We start from the raw sequence: 22440 nt of genomic DNA, 5'->3' as shown, positions 1-22440 counted from the left end.
AGAGGTCACTCATTATCATGGCGCAGGATTCAAAAAGTTCGATTGCTTCCCCACACATCCAAGCGATCCATTTCATTCAGGAGCATAAAATACCGAGAGTAATATGAAATAAAACATGCTTTCTGGTGTCATATTAAAATAATTAAAAAATTAGACTTAAAACACTTATCTTGTTCAGACAGATGACTTATCATTTTGGAAGAATCCCATGTAGATAAGTCATAATGCGACAACCAACCCCTAATTGGGGACGGTTGAAATAAAATGTTTGTATGTCTTTAATCGATTATAAATTACTAGGGAGGGGGGTTGAAAAATAAAGAGCATGTCAAATCCAACCTAAGATATTAGGCTCTCCTGTCCAGAAAACATGGCTATTTTAAGACATGCTGATGGGAAGATATTTATGGAATAGTCAAAATTGTGACAGCAAACCCCATTCTCCCCTACTTAATGTGGCCAGCCTATGTTCTGTACTTCCATCTATGATATTTTCCACAGCAATTACATCAGCCTTTCTATCAACCGTGTTTTATATCAAACAGCTTTAAAGAAATATCATCACATCACAACATCTGGTCTTTATGACTATGGAATCTATTACATATTTTTGTCTGGTGCTCAGAGGTCTTGTCTGGATTATAGGAACAATACTTCTGTATCCCCTTTGACCTGGAAAGTCCAATAAGTGTTTCCAATAGTCAATTTGTTAAACATTTCACTTCTTAACATCACAACCAGCTACTGGTATGATAAAGTGCACTTCTAAACTACCTCACACACACCTACTGTAACCACATTTGCAAACACATAAGAAGAGGTAGCCTTCATTTGAGCCTACTGAACTGTTGAGTATTTTATAAGCTTTCAAGTCTAACTGAAATGATCTTTAACTTTCAGTTACAATGTCTTTGTTTTTAAATAGTTTTTTGCTTTACGGGGTTCATCAAGTGAAATTTAAGACTTACCACATAGAACAATTTAATGCCAACAACTAACCTTGCAAAAAAAATAAAAATCTAACTTCCAGGATTTCAGAAAAATTCAAAGACACAACTATGCAATTAGCGCGATTTAAAATAAGGAATTTAAGACTTAGCAGATCAAAGTCAATGCCTTTTTAAGACACTTAAAGGGATCCACGGATAGCAATTCTTAAAAGATACACGTCATTATGAGTTGAAATAATTTGATTTTGAAACCCCTCTCGATGTTTTCGGTTTTATACAATTTGTAAAATTACTTTAACTAGTAGGTCGCCGTTGTTGTTGACGTCACATGGTTACGCTGCTGGATATGACTAGCGACATAAACATGTCATCTGTTCAACCCTTTCAATTAGAACCCGAGAGGAACATTAATAAGCATGACAGGCAGTGTTGTTAATTTTACTTTAAAAAAGTAATTAATTACAGTTACAAATTACTTCTCCCAAAAAGTAATTGTGTTAGTAACTCAGTTACCTGAATGTAAGAGTAATTAGTTACTTGGCAAAGTAACTAGTGATAATTTTTTTTTTTCTCAAAAAAACAAAAAACAAAAACAAAACAAAACAAAAAAACAGGTCACACAATGTGAAACTTAAAGGGTTTGGGGGACAACTGGCCCTAGCCCAATTCTTTACCCTCCACTTAACTAGACACAAGGGTATTGCGATAACTAGCTAGTAACCTTTGCTATGTGTGGAAGTCATTTAAAGTTGTGAATCAGTCGTTAAAGTTGTTAAAATTGCTCCCGTTATTGCATTAGTTCCCTTCTGTCTACTTTAAACAAGTGTAAGTTTTAAAACTTTTTCATCATTTAAAGATAGATTTAAGTTAAGATTTTGCCGATTTAGGAGCATTTTAGATTTAAAAAAAAATAAAAAATTAATTAGGTTCGCTAGGAAGGATCTCTACATCAGGGCCTTCCTGAGAGGTCTACTGCTTTAAGATGGCGGCTGTTTACTAACGCATGTAGTCCTTAAAACATGTTGGCAATGCAGCTGTGTCTGTCATTTGCATCTAGTTCTATAATATGATATCTACCGTGTCATGTGGGCGTAGTTTGTCGGCTATGGCTACAGTCAGGTATTATTGGAGCCACCTAGCATCGCGGTTGCAACGGCCCCACTCCTGCTCTGCTCTCGTCCCCGTGAGTCCGTTTCTCTCAGACTTTTTTTATTCAACCAACTTAGTAACGCATAGTAACGCACGCCTTTCCCGCCTCAGTAACGGTAACGGCGTTGCCAAGATGAGAAAAGTAATTAATTAGATTACTCATTACTTAAAAAAATAACACCGTTAGTAACGCCGTTATATTGTAACGCCGTTATTAACAACACTGATGACAGCACTGTCGATATTTCACAAAATGAGCAGCAAACGCAAAATGAACAGGCAAGATGGGATGAGACGAGACGAGAGTAGGAAAAAAACTCTGTTCTGCCAAAATGTGCGACACCGGCGAAATGTACTACAAGAGACGAATTTGACATCCAAAGTACGACTGTGCACTTTCAGCTTGTTTTATTTAGATGCATACAGACAGAACATATTAAAAATGCCTTAAGAAAATACTTAAACGTAGTCATATCAAATAAGGGTGATTATAATAGGTTACAGTCAACGGATCAACAACCTGCTTTAAAGCCACCACAAGAAAACACAATCCTTAAGAGTATGAAAGGGAAACACATGCAAAAAGTATTTTGAGGCAATGAAATGGTAATAAAAGACTCAATAAAAACACTAATAGTAACTACTCGCCGCATTTATATGATGAGCGCATGTGTTGGACGTCGCGCCGCATAGAAGGAATTTCAGTAACCCGGAAGTATTTGGCAAGTGCCAGTGAAAATCTACATCATCACCCCGAGTGTCCATTGCGCGCTTAAAACATGGCTCCCTCCGTAGGTCAAAACATGTACTAAATATTAATTTTATGTGATTCTAATAACGGTTTAGTAAAAGAGAGCAATTGTGGCTTATTAGAGCCTACAAGTATTTAAGTCCGAGGTTCCCTTTAATGTTAACGTGTCTGTATAAAAAGACAAACAAGGAATTCATGGAATTCTCCAATGAATTAAATGAAGTCCTCATAAAACAACATGCAAAGAAGCAAACATGCAAAGAGGCAAACACTCACCAACACAGGGAGCGTAACATGAATAGTGGAACATGGCTCGCGACGATATACAGTGGGGCAAATAAGTATTTAGTCAACCTCAATTGTGCAAGTTCTCCAACTTGAAAAGATTAGAGAGGCCTGTAATTGTCAACATGGGTAAACCTCAATCATGAGAGACAGAATGTGGGAGGGGAAAAAAACTGAAAATCACATTGTTTGATTTTTTAAAGAATTTATTTCCAAATTACAGTGGAAAATAAGTATTTGGTCACCTACAAATAAGCAAGATATCTGGCCGTCAAAGAGGTCTAACTTCTTCTAACGAGGTCTAACGAGGCTCCACTCGTTACCTCTATTAATGGCACCTGTTTTAACTCAGTACCAGTATAAAAGACACCTGTCCACAACTTCAGTCAGTCACACTCCAAACTCCACTATGGCCAAGACCAAAGAGCCGTCGAAGGACATCAGAGATAAAATTGTAGACCTGCACCAGGCTGGAAAGACTGAATCTGCAATAGGTAAAACGCTTGGTGTAAAGAAATCAACTGTGGGAGCAATTATTAGAAAACGGAAGACATACAAGACCACAAATACTCTCCCTCGATCTGAGGCTTCATGCAAGATCTCACCCCGTGGTGTCAAAACGATAACAAGAACGGTGAGCAAAAATCCCAGAACCACACGGGAGGACCTAGTGAATGACCTACAGAGAGCTGGGACCACAGCAACAAAGGCTACTATCAGTAACACAATGCGCCGCCAGGGACTCAAATCCTGCACTGCCAGACGTGTCCCCCTGCTGAAGCCAGTACACGTCCAGGCCCATCTGCAGTTCGCTAGAGAGCATTTGGATGATCCAAAAGAGGACTGGGAGAATGTGTTATGGTCAGATGAAACCAAAATAGAACTTTTTGGTATATACACAGGTTCTTGTGTTTGGAGGAGAAAGAATACTGAATTGCATCTGAAGAACACCATACCCACTGTGAAGCATAGGGGGTGGAAACATGCTTTGGGACTGTTTTTCTGCAAAGGGACCAGGACGACTGCTCTGTGTAAAGAAAAGAATGAATGGGGCCATGTATCGAGAGATTTTGAGCGAAAATCTCCTTCCATCAGCAAGGGCATTGAAGATGAGACGTGGCTGGGTCTTTCAGCATGACAATGATCCCAAACACACAGCTAGGGCAACAAAGGAATGGCTTCGTAAGAAGCATTTGAAGGTCCTGGAGTGGCCTAGCCAGTCTCCAGATCTCAACCCCATAGAAAATCTGTGGAGGGAGTTGAAAGTCTGTGTTGCCCAATGACAGCCCCAAACATCGCTGCTCTAGAGGAGATCTGCAAGGAGGAATGGGCCAAAATACCAGCAACAGTGTGTGAAAAGCTTGTGAAGAGTTACAGATAACGTTTGGCCTCAGTTATTGCCAACAAAGGATACATAACAAAGTATTGAGATGAACTTTTGGTATTGACCAAATACTTATTTTCCGGTATGATTTGCAAATAAATTCTTTAAAAATTAAACAATGTGATTTTGTTTTGTTTTTTCCACATTCTGTCTCTCGTGGTTGAGGTTTACCCATGTTGACAATTACAGGCCTCTCTAATATTTTCAAGTGGGAGAACTTGCACAATTAGCGGTTGACTAAATACTTATTTGCCCTACTGTATTAAAACAGGACAAAAAACAGATTGTACGACACAAAGAAACTAAATACACACAAACTAATCAAACGAGCTACACTTGGACAATACGTGAGCAGCCGGTGGAAGTTTATTGGCTAACACAAGAGAAAGGGCTGATGAGCACAGGTGTTAAAGGAAACAATTCAAACTAAATGCAGAATGAACTCAAATTCCAATCGAAAACACTAATGACATGATGACCGTTGCAGTTTAAAATACAACTTTATTTTCAAATTGTGCAAAAAATATATAAAACCCATTTACAATATACATGCCTGTATAAAAAGCAGTCAACCAAGAGAATTGATAGTCACACATTCGTTTCATGACTTGCTGAAAAAACAAAACTCAATGATTCCCATCTATTTACAAGTCTCATAACTTTACAAAACCCACTTCCCATTATGATTGCAGAATGTTAAAGGTACAGCCAAGCATAGTAATAGGATTGAGGTAGAACAAAGAAATACGCTGGAGATATTTTCATAGTGACCACATGCGAACGTGATTGAACAAGAGGACCAAATTCCGTGTTTTGTGGTTGTGGTCATGTATTTTTGCTCATATTGGTGACAATTCTCTTAAAAATTGCAGTGAAGTGTAGAAAACAAAAGTGCGTAATGATTTTTTTTTTTTAATTAAACATGAAACTTCCTACACTTCCAATTATGACCCCCACCCGCATCAACTTATGAAATTCTTCTGTAACTGAAAGGTGACATATTCATGTCTTCCGTAGAGGAGGGGAGGCAAATGAATTATTTTCAATTGAAATCAAGAAAGAAGTAAATACAGAAGTGAACGTTCGCTTTTCCATTTAACCATATTATTTAGCAACAAGCTGCGAGCAGAAAAGGGGAAGTTTCGCAAAAGACAGTCAAATTACAAATGTTAATATACGGTACTTCTTCAAAATATATAGTATGTACAGGCTGATTAAATAAAGTGTGATCAGTATACATTCCTGCGTATGAAAATATTAATTAACAACACCAATGTAAACATACATTTTTTCCAATGATCCAGCACCAGCTGTTCAATGCATTATAATTTACAACACTCACACGTGAAGCCTTTCTAAAGGTTTACTAAATTTGGGAAAAGGTGACAATTTCCTTTATTTACTGAAAGAGGGAACGAGTCCATGACTGTGTGAAGACACTCCGCTTCCACCGAAGGCACGTTGAATGGTCGTGGTATAAAACCTGGAAGCACTTCCTGCTCCTCAAGAGCAGCCGAGGTGACTTTCGGAAATGTTGGTGGACGCCTCACTCCCTCACGGCAAAGATGCGGAAGGAACCTCCCTCTGTGTTGCTTTTACTGGAAAAGAGACCAGTCATATTTATGTGATATTGCAACAACATATTTTCATCCAATTCATTCGAACTGGGAGGGTTGACTTTGAATGCTCAGACTCGTTCGAATCAAGGGCGTAGGTTTGGTCTCAACATTGGTAGGGACGCTATTACAGCATAACCTGCATGTACACTTTTTGCTGGGGACGGGACATTAATAAGACCAAACAGATTGGGTACATTTCTCAAAAATAGCTGGTTACAACATAAAAATGAGAAAAGTTAAAATTATTTTCATAAAGAGAAAGTCATTTTTCAAAATGCTTGCTTCATTTCAAAGAAATTTACATGGGTTGTGTTTTTGTGTGTGTGTGTGGGGGGGGGGGGGGGGTTAGGGGGTTGGGGGGGTTAAAAATGTGCATAGGCTGCAAATATACTTTTTTAAAAATGATGTAGAATAAAAATATTTTTAATTAATAAATAAATGCACAAAATGCACAGTTTATGTTGACAGTAGAAATCATACAGGAAGACACCTCTAAGCAGCTTTCTACTCGAGTTTTACAGGTTAGCAAACTCACACAGTTTAATGTTATGCTAACTCTGATGCAGGTCGGACTTTCAGTAGCAAAATTAGTGGCATTGGGGGGGAATTGGCCAGCACATTCAGCAAGTGAAAAATGGTGAATATAAGTCTGAACATAATAAAACTAATTCACTTAATAATGGTAGGGTCAATTCTATCCTAACAACACAAGGGAAGACAATCTAAATTACCTTTATAGCTGAACTCCTTGTATAATCCAAATAAGGTCACTTAAAAGTTGGTGGGGACAATTTGAGGATTCTGAAAAGTTGGTAGTGTGATGTCACTACCGTCCCTATGCAAACCTACGCCCTTGATACGAATGAACTAAAGTCATTTGCGCCATCAATGGCAGCCAGTGGATTATCATAGACACTATTCTAGTGAAAAATGTTGGTAGCAACCCGTTGGTTCCTTTATTAAACAGTGACATCTTTTTTAAATGATAAATCCATTTTTGGCGGGAGCATGACGATAACCTATTGGGATAAAAAGTGTCGCGAAATATCACCTTATCAATATCTTGTCACACACCCAGCGTTCACCTATGAGTCGCAATTGTTTTTTCAAATTTGAATGGCTACACATGCACACAAAAAAATCTGAATTAAAGAGGAAAAAAGCAAATTTGGTATTACACCAAGTGTGAACATAGCCTTTGATTTTAAATTATATGAGACAGTGACACTCGCAAATGTTTAGTTGTATGCGCAGTATTTTGATAACATTTTCTTCATCGGATTTTTGTGGGCATGTGGACCGGAGAATTGGCATCATGTGCTAGCCAAGCATGTATTTTAAAAAAAAAAAAAAAAAAAAAAAAAAAAAAAGGGCGTAGGTTTGGTCTCAACATTGGTAGGGACAATATAACAGCATAACCTGCATGTACACTTTTTGCTGGGGACGGGACATTAATAAGGCCAAACAAATTGGGCAAACGGGGGTCAGGGCTTCATTTCTCACAAATATGAACCTAATTAATTGATAGGCAAATGACCCCCGTTTGCCCAAAAATAAAAATGAAAATTGGGGAGAAAGGGGTAAACCTAGTTTTACTACATTTCTCACAGTTTAATTAACGTTAACAGTAGAAAACACAAACACTTCTCTTTAAGCAGCTTACTACTCATGTTTTGCAGGTTAGCAAATACATACTTTAATCTTATGCTATGACTCTGTTACATGTTATGACCGATACAGATCGGACTTTCAGTAGGAAAATTAGTGGCGTGTTCAACTCTACAACATTGGCGTGGCTGCTGCTGCCCGAAAAAAAACTTCGGTAACACTTTACAATAATGATCTGTTATGACTAATGAATACATCATTACTCAACTGTTAATAAACGATATAGTACCGACTTATGTGTTTGTTAACAGTTTGCTGTGATGTATGGATGTTAGATAAATTGAGTTTATCATGTGTTTAGCCCAATAACCTCCCCAAACTCATGGGTTTTTGTGGTTCCACCACGGGAAGTCTCAGTATGTGTGTTTTTATGCATTAAACAAAATGTTCAACATTTCCTCTGTGGTGTTTCTTTGGTAAAGTACAGCACACAGAAAGGCATATGGGTGGAACAATCTTGAGGTACAAAAATTTGATATTTTAAATGTCACGTCAAATTTCTGTATCTCGAACTTGTTCGACCTATTAGCTGCTCTTCAAAGTTTAGTAGATGGTTAGCACACTATTAACAACTGATCTGTAAAGTATGAGTTAAAATATTAAGTATTAGTTATACGGTTGTATATGTTATTGGGACGTTATACTAAAGTAGCACTTATTCCTCATATACTAACAATTAAGAAATGAGTAGTTGCAACTTTAGAATAACATCGCATAACATAAATAAACTATCAACTGATACTTAAGAAATCATTAGTTAATCATTTACAAATAGTTTGTTTATGGTATATTACAAATTTATAAGGTTTAGGTATAAATCACTGATATATAGCTTACATGTCATTTATTACCCATTAACCATCAGTTTGATATACCGGTATTATCTATAAGGCATCATCATAAATTATTTGAAAACTTAGCAAAGAGTTAACAAATCAACAATAACTCATTCATTAGCAGTTTACTAATTATCTATTAACTAGTTATAACGGAAAGTAGTAATTCTGGAGATTATAGTTTGAAGTTTGACAGGAATAAATACAACTTTTACAGCGAACAGTTTATATTTGACAGCACTGTACATTAGAGTTGTCAAAAGTATTGATACCTTTTTTTTTTTTTTTAATTTGTATGACCGCGGATCTGCAGAAATTTGTTGTTATGGGGTAAATTTGACTTTACTTTTGATAATAATGGTCCTAATCGTATATTTTTGCATACATATGACATTTTAACAGCCAACATTTTAAGCCTGATAAATTCACATGCGATATCAAGATGCAAAAGGCATTTTTTGCCCCTTTATCTGCCATTGCTCGTTGACATCTGTTTGTTTTGTCGAACAGTGGTGACGTATTTCACTTGTGGATGACATATAGTTTGGATTTGTATGGATCAGCATTCATAATACTCATAATAGGCATTGGACAGATATCGGAATTATATCCACATATAAAAAAGGCCGAGGTAGGATTTGAAAAAAATGGAATTGGACTGTTAACACTGCATGAAAATTTCAGCATATTGGCAAAGAAAAAAGAAAAAATCTGAATTAACCTGCGGTGTGAACGTAATCCTATTTGCTCACATACGAGTGCTACCTTATACAAATATTTCATCATAGCAATAAATGCAAGCCCGACAAGAAAAAAACAGGAGGTTGACCAGAATGGAAAATTACGAAACTGATGACATGTCGAACTTAACACTTTACTTTATTAATCATGACATTAGGATGAAAAATGTATCGATCCATTACATGTATAATATTTGATAAAAGTTGTGCTGACTATTTGCATTATAATAACGGATATTACATCTGTTTAGCAACTTGTGAAACCTTCATTACTGGCATGGCACGGCTTTCGTGTTAACTTTAAACGACTTGATGATTCGTTCATCAGTGAGACCTTGAAGCTACACGTTTATTGCTTATTACAATAATCGCAATTATTCTGACAGTATAGATGTATGTATGATTATACTGTACTTTGGTGGGCATTTTCAGCCAGAAGTAATCAGATACAATAGTAGAGGACTGTAGCTGCCATATCGTTGGCCCTCAGCTCCAGCCTTCTATTGACCCGAGTCCTGCCCGTGGGGGCTTTTTACACTTTCATTGTAGTCGTAGCGCTCCCATTTTCTGGCCCACTCAGCACTTTGCACACTCTGTTGAAATGCCAGGCTGTAAAGTAAGCAAAGATCCCATGTGTGGCCCATCCGCACAGCCGACCGCACCATTACTCTTACAACAGCGCCGGCCACAAAGACTCCCCCCCGCCACCCCTCCACTACTTTTTGCGCCATTCCGGCCGCAGCGATGTGAGAAACATGGCATTCACGCAAGTGGGCCGGCGTGCGCTTCTACACACATAAACCCTGCTCTGCTGGGAGGAATAAATGTTACCTTTCTCTCACATGGACTTCAACTTTGAGCTGGATCCAATGGGTTTTGGCCGGACGTTAGCCCGATGCCCGAGAAGATAAATATTATGTTTGATTTGATTTTAAAATGGACTGATTTGATTTTGGGATTCATCCAGCGTGAGGGATGATTCTGACCACAGTCAGTCTTTAGACTCGAGCAGGTTTCTTTTAGCCTGCTTCCAAAGATGCACCACAATTTGTTCAGCAGATCCGATGTCATGTTTAGGCAAAGTTACTTTCTTTTCAATGAAATCATTTGTGATTTGTGAATCAACTGAAGCATCAGCGTTTGCATGAATGGATGTTGATTTTGTTTCTGTTTGTTTCATCGTGCTATTGAACAATTTATCGATGATGGTTGTGATGTAGAGCTGCATGATTAATCGACAAATCAACAACTAATCCACTATTAAATGAATACACAACTATTAAGATAGTCGAATAATCGTTTAGAAACATCTTTTAATTAAAAAAATGTCCAAATACTTTTTTTTGGAAGCTGTTAACCATAGATTTCATAAAGGTATTTACCGGTCATATCGGTCATGCACTGCGCCTCACATTCAAGTAGCGGGCCGCCCACATCAAGAGGAGCTATTCACAAACACACGCACGCAGCAATCTTACGCCGGATTTCTGTTGAAAAAGTAAAAAAGCTGTACCGCATGCAAACAGGAAGGATTGTCTCATGAGTGATTTGTTTGAAGATTCAAGGTAATTATTATATTTTTCGTACCATGCATGTATTTTGAAACGTTGTGGAAAAAATCAACGGGACAAATTAGCCGCTACTGCATTGGCATCATAGTTCGCAATATTTACGTAAAATAAATGCTAACTGCACAGTTTTTTTTGCTTTTAACCAAGAATCGTGACTGTTTTATGTCCATATCTATAAATAATTCTGGAATTTAAGCATTTATTCATAAGAATTTTCACCAGAAAAGCTCTGTTTACATAAGGGGTCGCTAGCTACATTCACTAACAGACTAGCATTGTACTTCAACATATTTACGGAAAAATAAATGCTAACTGCACGGTTTGTTTTTTTTTTTGCTTTTATCCAAGAATCGAGACTGTTTTATGTACGTACCTATTTATTAAGTATTCAGGGCTTTAAGCATTTATTCAATAGAATTTTCAACGAAAAAATGGGATTTCACTCGGTCAGCTTTGACGGCCTCGCCAACAATGCAGGCCCCCTATTTATTGGCCCCGTGCCCCGTCAATACATTATGAAGTCTATGTGTTAACTCATTGGCGCCATCTTTAGTCGCTTCCAGTCCTTCCAATTCCATATGGATTGGACGTCTATCGCCATCAATGGCACTGAATGAGTTATAAACTATTTTTTTTGTTTACTTTGATACATTTATGTGACATTTACTGCTATAAACAACAGCAATGAGTTCATGTTAAATATTGGCTTATTTATTTTATTCCTTATTAGTTCAGGGTGTATAACTGCTCCTGCTCGGAGCTAGCTGGGATAGGCTCCAGCAACCCGCGACCGTCATTAAGATATGTGACTCAGAAGATGAATAAATGTTTTGATTTTTAAAAGAAATATTATTATACTTTACATATTTTTTTATTAGGATTCGTTTATATATTTACATTTTTAAAATAAACATTTGAAGGAAAAACTGACAGGGTTTCTCCCAGTGCTGTAAAAGCCTGTCCGCCCGCCAGTGCTTTCCTTGCCCACCCGCCAGGCTAAAACAGGGTGACAAAAGATAAGTGTAAAAAGTAGATGTATTTTTTCTACGTCTAGTAATACGTTTAAATAGTAACATATTATGGTCAAAATGTGAATAAACATATCCCACCTCGCTGCTATTTCACTCAAGTGCAATGTATTTTTGGTCGTTTGTAAAACTTTCACAACAGTGTCTTTTTGTCAAACTATGTTTAAGCATTGTTAATAACTGTTTAGAATACATAATAGTCATCATTTACAAAAGTCGGTCAATTTAACATTTTTACTTTTATATATTTATTCATTCCTTTTCTAAAAACATGATGGGCCGCAAGTGGGCTTCTCTACTACCGTATTGGCCCGAATATAAGACTGTGTTTTTTGCATTGAAATAAGACTAAAAAAGTGGGGGTCGTCTTATATTCGCGATCTAGACATTATACCCATTCACGACGCTAGACGGCGCCAGATATCATTGAAGCGAATGATGAACTTGAGGAGTAATGTTCTGTCATGACAGATCTCAGCTACTCTCAAGTTTAACCAGTTTGCATTATTTTATTCCAATGTTTTTCCTTATTCGGATTTGTTTCAAGACTACAGTTAGTTAGACCTCACTTTGATGATTAATGCAGTTATTGCAATTTTGTTGTTTTATCACAATAGTTTGGTTTATTTACATTTCAAAAACCAGAAACCATTCATTTATGAATGTGATTGCACTTTAGTTTACATATTTAAATGTTCAGATATTAAGATTTGAATGAGGCAAAATAACATGCTTTTTCTCTCAAATATATTGTTGTAATCATTTGTTTCAGATGTACTGTAATTATTTTCTGTATAAAAATTAATTTGGTGTTCAAAAAGTCTTTTTTCAAACTTGAGTCTTGAAAAAGAGGGGGTCATCTTATAATAAGGGCGTCTTATATTCGGGCCAATACGGTACACGGATTTGCAAGTTTTTGGCCCACCAGGCCTATAAAGCTCCGGAGAAAAGCAGGAAGGCTGTTGCTGTTTCATTAGTTTGAGTGGTGTAAGTGGTAATATGTCAAAGTTACTGTGTGGCCAATTTAAAAAGTCAATTTTTTTTAGCAGATATGGTTCAGCCTGGAACTCCAGACTCACTGTTATCCAGCTATAGAGTCTGGCGACTGTTGAGAGGATCAAATTCCCAGGGCGGAGCAAGCCACGGCAAACACAGCGGAATGGACCAATCAGCGACGGGCGGATGTGACGTTGGTAAAGCAACAAGAAACTCTAGCGCGAGGACGTAAACATACGAGGAGAGCGGTGAAGTTTATTCAACATGGCTAGCTGTTTTAGCGACGCAATGTGTTTTTGGTCATTAAAAACTGAATTTACTGCGAATAGCAACATATTCTCGGCTCTCCTGTTCGCCACCTGTGTTGTTGTGGAAAAAACTTCCGACACGCCACGCAAATAAATGAATCTGATTGCATGGACGATTTCATTCGGGCTCCAGAGGCCAATAAGGAGCTGGGTCCCAGACTTTATAGCTGGAACAGTGGTGAATCTGGAGTTCCAGGCAAGATATGGTTCATCTGACCCCGTCTTTATGAGCCAACAGCAACAACAAAAAAACTAAAAATCAATTCCCATTTTGTATCAGCAAATATGTTACCATGATCTCAAAATCAGAAAGTCGTTCTTGGTTGGTCACAAAACAAGATAACCAAAAGAATACCTTTCAGACTGGATGCCGTTTTTCAGCACACCAACATAACTCTTTCTCTTGTCCAGGGGCAGGACATCCACAAAGCCCCCGTCAGGTGGGATCACCCCTGCATGGATGGCCGCCTTACAAATACTGGAGTTCTGTTGAGAGAAAGCCGGCACAGTTTAGCACCGCGACGCAGGTTTACGTTATGTTTCTTTTAAGGCGTGTCTAAATGTGTGCCAGAGAGCTTGTGTCTTTTGACTAGAAACCAAACTGACAGTCCAGGTGTCTCTGTGGGGCTGTAATGTACGGCCAGCCGAACGTCATCGCAGACTAAGTTCATACAAGGTGAAAGTCTATTAAACTTCACGTAGACGTTACATGCCAGTGCTAACGCAACACATTGACTCATGATGACGTGAATTCTTGCAGACCTCTGTTTAGTCTGCTTTACAGTCAAGCCGTCCACTTTCAACAGGACTTAGTAGAGCTTACGATCATAAGCGGATTTTAAGGGGGGGCCAGGGGGCCAGGTCCCCCTGGTGGCCGAAATGTGTCGTTGCATGTAATCGACTTTCCTATATATGTGTATATATATATATATATATATAAAAGTTGTAAAGCAATAAAACGGCAACAAAAATGAATGAAATGAACAAAACAATATTTTTATTATAGGTCAAAATGATTTTTCAAACAGATCATGTGACTAGCACCTTAGACAGTCATTTGCTTTGCATATAATTCTTTAAAAAAAAATGAGGGGAGGGCATTTTTATTTTTCAAATGATTTTTTTCTTTGATTGAACTTTGTGGGGATTGAATGATTTAGACACAAATGTCCTACCCATAATATGGCCCAAACGCAAAAAGGTTTGCTTCAATCAAAGAAAACTTTTTCAATGAAAAATTAAGTGTTCAAATGTAAATTTTTAAATCTCAAATATTTTTTCGCATTTCAATTTTTTTTTTTTATGATTGAAGTGATATTTTTTTAAATATTTTTTGAAGCAACTTAGACAAAAATGTCCGAGCCAAAATGTGGCCCAAACACAAATCAACATTACTTCAATCAAAAAAGTTGCCTCAATCAAAAAAAACAAAAAAACAATGAATCAAAGAAAAATAGCTTTCACGTGCATTTTTTTTAGTTTTTTGAGTTTCAAATTTATTGTTGCATTCAAACACTTTTTTTTATTTAAACGACTTTTTGTTGAAAATATATATTTGTTCGAAACAACTTTTGTAATTGAAGCAACTTTTTTTGGGGATTGAATAATAAAGACACAAATCTACCTCCATATGGCTCCGCCCAGGGGATACAATCTTTGACTGGGGTAACTACATTGGCACGACAGCGGCGGGCGTACCATATTCATTGGATGACGATCTTGGCGAAAAGTATTGCCTAAGCAGCCTGATTTAGAATTCCCCTCAAGAATGATGGGAAACAAAAAACGCTCATTGTCATCTTATTATTATAAATATTCTTGTAAGTTAATTTTATTGATGACATTGCATTTCGGGGTCATCAACATGTTGTGCCCCCCCTGCTAATAATTCTAGGATATTCTACAAACCACTAAAAAACAGAAAAACAAGCTTCTGCTGTGAATTAGATAGAGTTTATCACTAGTAGACGTCCCATCCATTTTAACTGGGAGGGTGGCAGCAACATTCGTTCATTCGCACCCATCCCTCCCACTTCAAACAGATTGAACGTCTATGGCCGTCAGTGGCAGCCAATGCCAGGCAATGAGGTAATTTTGGGTTATTTAAGGTCATTTACCTGTTGATGTTCAGTTACTTCCTGTTGATTTTGGGCTATTTGATGGATCACTTCCTGTTTATTTTGAGTTACAGAACCGGAAGTGAACAGGGAATCACCCAAAGGAATAGGCAGTGACTCAAACTCAAGAGGAAATGACCTATAAATGCCCTAAAATGAACAGTAAGTGACCTGTAAATGCCCTGAAAATCTGACAAATCTGACCTCTTTAAAATGATATCTTGATTCTTGGCAGGAACATATCGATAACCTTTTAGGACACAAAGTATCACGATATGTCACCATTTCAATATTTTGTCACACCCCTAATATGCAGTTGTACCTTTACTCAGATTGATCGTCGGGATAAATTCCAAAACACAGACAGATGGTGGAGGGAGGCCAGAATCAAAAAGTTATGAGCTTCCTCTTGGTGTTCCAGTTAAGAGGTGAGCAGCAGCATTTTGAGCCAACTCACACGTAACTCAAATTTTAGAATCCAAGCATGAGGAGAAGCAGGATAAGGCAGGCGAAGCGGACTCCACGCTATCTGTTTTCCCTCCCTTGCTCGCTGCCTCGCAGTTTTTAGGTATTCAAAATTACCAAACAAATCAAAGATAGAGTAACGTTCTAGAACAGGTTGTTCTTGAGTTTCATTGTTAGACATGCTGAGAGAAAACACAACAGATGTGGATGTCCAAGTTTTGCAAAGGCTAATATTCATCCTTTTAGAGGGGATTTTCCTCTTTGTTAAAAAAAAGTAATAGTCATAATAATTGGAAACACATTGAATTATATTTTCTGCTGCGTAATTGTGGACAAAACCTTAAAAAGGGAAGCTCAGAATTTTGACAGTAGGCTTAATTTTCAAGTTAGCGGGGATTTGATTAGTCGGTGGAGTTTGTTTCAACAAATTCCGTGCAGTTTGTTAGTAACTGTATTTGTTAGTTGCAGGGCTTCGGAGTGGCTAAGTTAGCGCGAGTCATTGGTGCTTTCTAGCATGCCAGTAGAAAACATATGCACGCATGAGAATCACAGATGTCCCATGCAATCAATAGTGTTGGCTAGTGCTGCAACGATTAATCGATTAACTCGTGTAATACGATTAGAAAAAAAAAAGCTTTGAATCAAATTTTGCTGCTTCGAGTATTTTTTTAGAGTGCCGTTGTAATGGTTTGTTTTGAAAGTGTTTGCATTTAGTTTAATTGATTTGGGTGGATACACTTCCCTCTAATGCCAATAGTGAATATGACATAATTCATTTAACATGGCTAAATCCACCTGCTCCCTGTTAAGACCAACATATGGTACGTTTCTGTTTGAGTTAATGTTTTTTTTAATGCATTTGTAATTTAGTTTGTAGGTATATTTAGCTGTTTTTTTTTTTTGTTTGTTTGTTTTTTTGGTGGGAATATGCATTTCAACGATTTGTAAAGAGCCTTTTATAGCATTTAAGATAGTGGACTTTTGCTTCTGCATAGTTAAAAGAAACACTCGGGGATTTTATTTTGTATTCGCAATTAATATACATTTGAAAGTGCATCTTAGCAAGCCTTTGTTTTACATCTCCTAAAATTTATTCTGCAACGCATTATATGTTCCTTATCCCATTACTCGATTATTTGAACTAAATAGTTGATAGATTAATCGACTACTAAAATAATCGATAGCTGCAGCCTTAGTGTTGGCTATGTTTTAAAGATAAAGTTATTCAAACTTACCATTGCATGTTAATAATTGTGGTATGAAAAGCAACAGTTGTAATCCAGCAGCTCTGCAGGGAACAGGCTGGCTAGGCAAGCAGGACGAAGTGTCGTCACATCGTTTTTTTCACCCCTGATTTTTTGGGTGGGAACAAAATTGTTTCCCCATACCCCAAATCAATCACCCTGATGCACTGTATTGTTTACTCTTTGACCACGACATGGCTTCATTTGAACCGTTAGATCTGTTAGTATTGTTTCTATTGGCATGCTACCAAGCACCATTGACACGTGCTAGCTTAGCCACTCTGGAGCCCTGCAACTAACATAACTAACAAACTGCACGGAATTTGTGAAACCAACTCCACTGACTAAATCCCTGCTAACTTGAAAATTAAGCCTAATGCCAAAAATTCTGAGCTTCCCCTTTAAATAAAAGCCAGTATTTTCAGTATTTTAAGCGTCTGCCTAACATGGGAGAAGACATTTTATCCATCCTGGTACTATTTTAGCCAATCGAATGCAAGTATCCCAGGTTGCCTGTCCTTCTTCATGACATCATTAATACACATTATCACATGTACAGTATATGTGCTTAAGTTTATCAATGAGCATATGCATGGCAGTGGAATGGCTATGCTTGTAAGCGATGTCATTCTTGGTTTTAAACATTATTTGCTCCATTATCATAGGTCTAAGAATTTCACAATTCACTTAAATACTTTGAACCACCATCTTTCAAGTGAAGGTCATTTTTCATTGGATGTTGTCTGTCCTTTTAAGTAAAATGGGGATAAAAGAGGACAGTGTGGCATCCCTCCCACCACATAAGTTAACCATTTATCCATCTTGGATGTATTTCCAAAATCTCAACACTTACATCTGTGTAGAAGTTGTTGCCAATCACTGGTGACCAATAAGAGGGTTGATTCTTGCAGTCAGAAGGACAGAACATTCTGAAGAAGCAATCAGATAATTTAGTGTCAAAATGCGACATCAAAAAATTAGGGAAATTATGATGATGCGTCACCTTGGACAATGTGAAAGTGGCTTTTTGAATGGGCAGATGTCAGCCACTGTAGTGTAGCAGTCAATATTGGTTTCTGTGAAAACAGCAAAAAAAACGCATCATGAATTGTGTCTTGCTGGGTTATCTTATGTTAGTGCAGTAATTAATATCTTACCATGTACTTTGGACATCATAAAGGCATTTCCTGGCTTGTATTTACTGCAAAGGAAATATACATTTAGAGATCTGAAAATGAAAACATTGCTGCATAAAATATATCTGTGCGTTACCTAAAAGACTCGATGGAATTCTTGGTGGCTTTGACAAAGAAAGGAACCTTTGCTTCCATCCTGGAGATGTCCACAATTCCTCCATTATTGTCGATTGCACCAAAGTGAATTGCAGCTCGGCAAATACTCGATTGCTATTCCCACAATGAAAAAACACGTTCTTTGGTCACAATTATTCAATGAGAAATTGTTTTGTATTGTTATTCTCTGGCAAGCGTGCTCACCACATCATAGTAGAGTGTTCCCCAAACCTTTCCTTTTCTATTCATGCAGTTAGCGGGACACTTATATCTGAAAAAGGAAAAAGAGTAAATAATTTGAGTTAATTATAAGGGAGACACTTCTATCTGAAAAAGAAAAAAAGGGTAAATCATTTCAGTTAATCATAAGGTATGAATGTATCATTTCAAATAAATGTACTCATGTCATGTAGCTAGACAATACCAAAATTTCGGTAACATAAATGATAATACCTGTTGCAGGTTACGCCTCTGCATTTATCTCGCAGTCTGGTCTCACACTTGATGGGCTGAGCTGCAAAAAAAATATGACGTGAGAAGACGAGGATATGAAATATTTGAAACAATATCAACGTACTACAAAGTAGACAATAGAACAAGAAAATACTACTAAACGACTACAACTTTTTTTTTTTTTTTAGAAATTGCATGGAAATGCTTCCTGTTGATTTTGGGGCATCTCCAAAAAATTGTTGATTAAATATAAGGGCCGCAAATTTTTTTAGTGGGTCCAAGAGTCGTTTGCGGTATTGATTATAGTGGTTTAATAGTTTAATTTGAGTGGGAACCAATGGGGAGGTTTTTTGTTGGGGCCAATAATGTTGGACCAATTTTTATATCTGTCATAGACTTCAGAATACTTGACATGACAGCTTCTCCAGTCACTGTGCCCCGCCTTCCCGTAGGGACTGCATAAACACTCCGCTTCATTTATTAGAAGTCGGTCGGTGGCAGTTAAAACTGCAGCTAGCACAAAGCCGGATTTACATTTAAAAAGTACGAAAGCTGTACCGCATACAAACAGAAAGGATAGTCTCCGGAGTGATTTGTTCGAGGATTCATGGTGATTATTATATTTTTCGTACCATGCATGCATTTTGAAACGTTGTGAAAATAATCAATGGGAGAATTTAGTAGCCACAGCACTGGCATTATACCTCGCAATATTTACGTAAAATAACTGCCAACTGCCCGGTTTTTGCTTTAAACCAAGAATCGAGACTGTTTTACGTCCATACCTATAAAGAATTCAGTGATTTAAGCATTTATTCATAAGAATTTTCAATGGAAAAACCTTTTTGTTTACACATGGCAGGGGCTAATTTTCATAACTGACTAGCCTCATAGTTCTCAATATTTACGCAAAATAAACCTTAACTGCACGATCCTCAAGTATTAAGTTTCTGATGTGAAAATTGAGTGATTTATTAGCCTTTGAAAACTTGCAGTAAATTAAAATAAAAAAATACGTTGCTATTTTGGGCAAAAACTTATATGTTAAATATTGCTAGTGATCATGAAAATATAGGTGTTTATCTCTGCATTTGGTGATTTTGTGCATCTAGTGTAAAATCTAAGAATTTTATAGCCATTTTAAGTTTTGTTATATCAAAAATAATTAATCCGGATTTTATAAAGGAACGACTGAATGTTTTGATGTCGCTGCTCATGGAGACTCATATATGGCTAAGGTATCGCCTGTTTTGGTTTTAGGTCGGTAGCAGCTTTGGTTTTGAAAATATTTGAATTTGAAGTCTTTGAAAATAGGCCCCCAACAGATCGGCCCTGCGCCCCGTGTCATGTCAATTATTATGAAGTCTATGTGTGAGTCTTATTTTTAGGTGAACTTTACAGAATATTTTTATACAGCGTTATAATACTTACCCAGGTAGGTGTTACTCGGATTCCTTGAGGACGGGGTGCTTGGCGCAGATGGCCTGGACACAGGTCTCCTTGGAGTGGAGGGCTTGGGTGCTGGTTTCGCGGTCGTGCGAGGCACGACAGGCACCTGTGGCTTCTCCACCTCATTCATATCCTCAGTTTCAGTACGCTGGGAGTCTTGCATAGGAAACAAAGTCAAGTCAGGTTTTCAGGTTGAGAGATAAAAAATGGGATCTCAAAAGATCAATGCCTTTGAGCAGGAGAAAAATAAGCAAATAAACTTGCACCTCAGAAAGTTTAACTTCAAGGTTTGCATCCTAAAGTTGTGCTTGAATATATTTCTTTAGCACACCCATTATAAACTTGTGAAAACAGAAAAAAAAATTAACTGTTTCAAAAGGCTTCCACCATGTTACAGATATCCGCTGCTGAATGTAGTGACGCAAATGGCAGGGTGGTGGCGCCAATTTTCCATAAATGGTAACATTAGGCGTCCAATCGTGGCTCTTTCATCCCTCTGTTGTGAATTTAGTTTGTCACTAGTAGACAACTAATCCATTTGAACTGGGAGGGCTGGCAGAATTTGTTCATTTGCTGTGCTGTCAGCCCTCCCACTTCAAATGGATGGGATGTCTATCACTTTCATTGGCATCCCATGAGTTACTGATTTTAACTTCCTCATATTCTCATATTTGATGAAAAATATATAATGATGACTTCACCAATTAAATATATTTAGCTTGTCAAAATCACATTAAGGACAGTCGAAAATCTCCATTTTAAATTTTTGAACCAAATGTCTAATTGCTTGCATTTCTGGAGGTTGGTTTTAGAAGCACTGCCTTGTTGTATCCACTATTTTGAATTGGAATGTAACAATGACCTCTATGCTAACCTTTGTAGCACAAATTATTTCTGCATCCTCCACCGTAGCTAGGAGGGCACTGGGAACAAGGGCGTCCATTTTTGTACGGAGCCTCCCCGATCCAGTTTCCCCTGCAGGGACACAAGGCACACATGTTGACTGTGGTTGAAACTTGTCAGCATCACTTTGCTTGCTGCTCTTGTAATGACTTTAACACCATTCGCCTGCGGTCAGCGCTCCTAAGAGGCTAATAAAAGCCCTCCTCGTTGTCTCTAAATGGAATGGAAATAAGCTCTTATTTTTCTTTCCCAATGCTTGATTATCGTTTTTCTATTTTCTGACTTCTGGAGGAATTCAAGCGGCCCCAAAATGTCACTCAGCGTTCAAAATGAGCGGTCAAGCCGACAGCTGGGAGTACGTTTGGAACATATTGAGCACTGCCAGGACTTTGAGGAGGGAAAAATGTCAGCAAAGCGCAAAGGTGTCACTTCTGGAATCTTTGGTCTTACTTTGGAGAGTAGTTGCAAACGAGGTAGACGGCGTTCTCCCACGTTTCCCCCCACACGTTCATCACGGGACACACGTGCACGGCACAGCCAACTCTGCTCGTGGTGGCCCAAACCACCTGTGAAGAGAGGAATCAAAGCAAGGCCAATGTAAGCTCCACCTTGTGAATGAATCAAAATATGCAAAACCTATAAAACTGGCGGCCCATTTTTCATCTCTCCCCTCCAGTTTTCGGGTCAATGGATCATTCCAGAGGAAGCAGGCAGACATGCGGTCACGATTAACGAGGCTAGTGGGACGCGGCCGAGTTGCTGGCCTCTTATTATGCCCCCGTCAGACGCTCATCACGTGTGAACACTCTCATCAAGCAAATGGAAAAGCCGCCGTGCCCTAACATCTTACTCGGGTGCGTCCAAGGTCAAATAAAACACCTTATTAAACGGAAAACTGCTACAGTGGTGCTCAAGATGAATGATGTGCCACTTAAAGGGGAATATGACACTGGCTTCCAAAACTCCTAACTTTTCCTCACTTTCCTTGAAACGTGTGTGCGTGCTCTCCTTCTTCAGGAATGTTCATCTTTTTTTCCTGCTTAGACATTTCGAGGCCACTGGAAGCAGTGAGTCAGCACGCAGATTCGTGTGATGTGAATTGATAGCTGAGTTGGGCGGCTTCTTTGACTGCCGTCAGTAGCACTGAAACATGATCATTCGATGCCAGTCTTCCAAGTTCAAATGGATTTGACGTCTATCACTGTCAATGGCAGTGAATAAGTTTAACTAAA

General features: G+C 38.0%; 1 protein-coding gene across 1 annotated transcript in view; it reads right to left on the bottom strand.

The window, feature by feature from the left end:
* Window positions 1-5000: 5000 nt before the first annotated feature.
* crispld2 (cysteine-rich secretory protein LCCL domain containing 2) overlaps window positions 5001-22440 on the bottom strand; it is a 29952-nt gene continuing 12512 nt past the window's right edge. Inside the window, exons 5-15 of the mRNA XM_057850152.1 lie at window positions 21659-21774; window positions 21180-21280; window positions 20288-20461; window positions 18857-18917; window positions 18608-18674; window positions 18384-18517; window positions 18269-18312; window positions 18115-18187; window positions 17965-18040; window positions 13641-13771; window positions 5001-6117 (exon numbers count right to left, since the gene is read on the bottom strand). Of these exons, the coding sequence (XP_057706135.1) occupies window positions 6066-6117; window positions 13641-13771; window positions 17965-18040; window positions 18115-18187; window positions 18269-18312; window positions 18384-18517; window positions 18608-18674; window positions 18857-18917; window positions 20288-20461; window positions 21180-21280; window positions 21659-21774 (1029 nt within the window). The 3' untranslated portion in view covers window positions 5001-6065. The remainder of the gene's footprint in view (window positions 6118-13640; window positions 13772-17964; window positions 18041-18114; window positions 18188-18268; window positions 18313-18383; window positions 18518-18607; window positions 18675-18856; window positions 18918-20287; window positions 20462-21179; window positions 21281-21658; window positions 21775-22440) is intronic.

This window comes from Corythoichthys intestinalis, chromosome 1 (genome assembly GCF_030265065.1).
Source record: "Corythoichthys intestinalis isolate RoL2023-P3 chromosome 1, ASM3026506v1, whole genome shotgun sequence".
NCBI classification, from domain to species: domain Eukaryota; kingdom Metazoa; phylum Chordata; class Actinopteri; order Syngnathiformes; family Syngnathidae; genus Corythoichthys; species Corythoichthys intestinalis.
The sequence above is the reverse complement of the archived record's forward strand: the minus strand, read 5'-3'. Positions and strand labels throughout refer to the sequence as shown.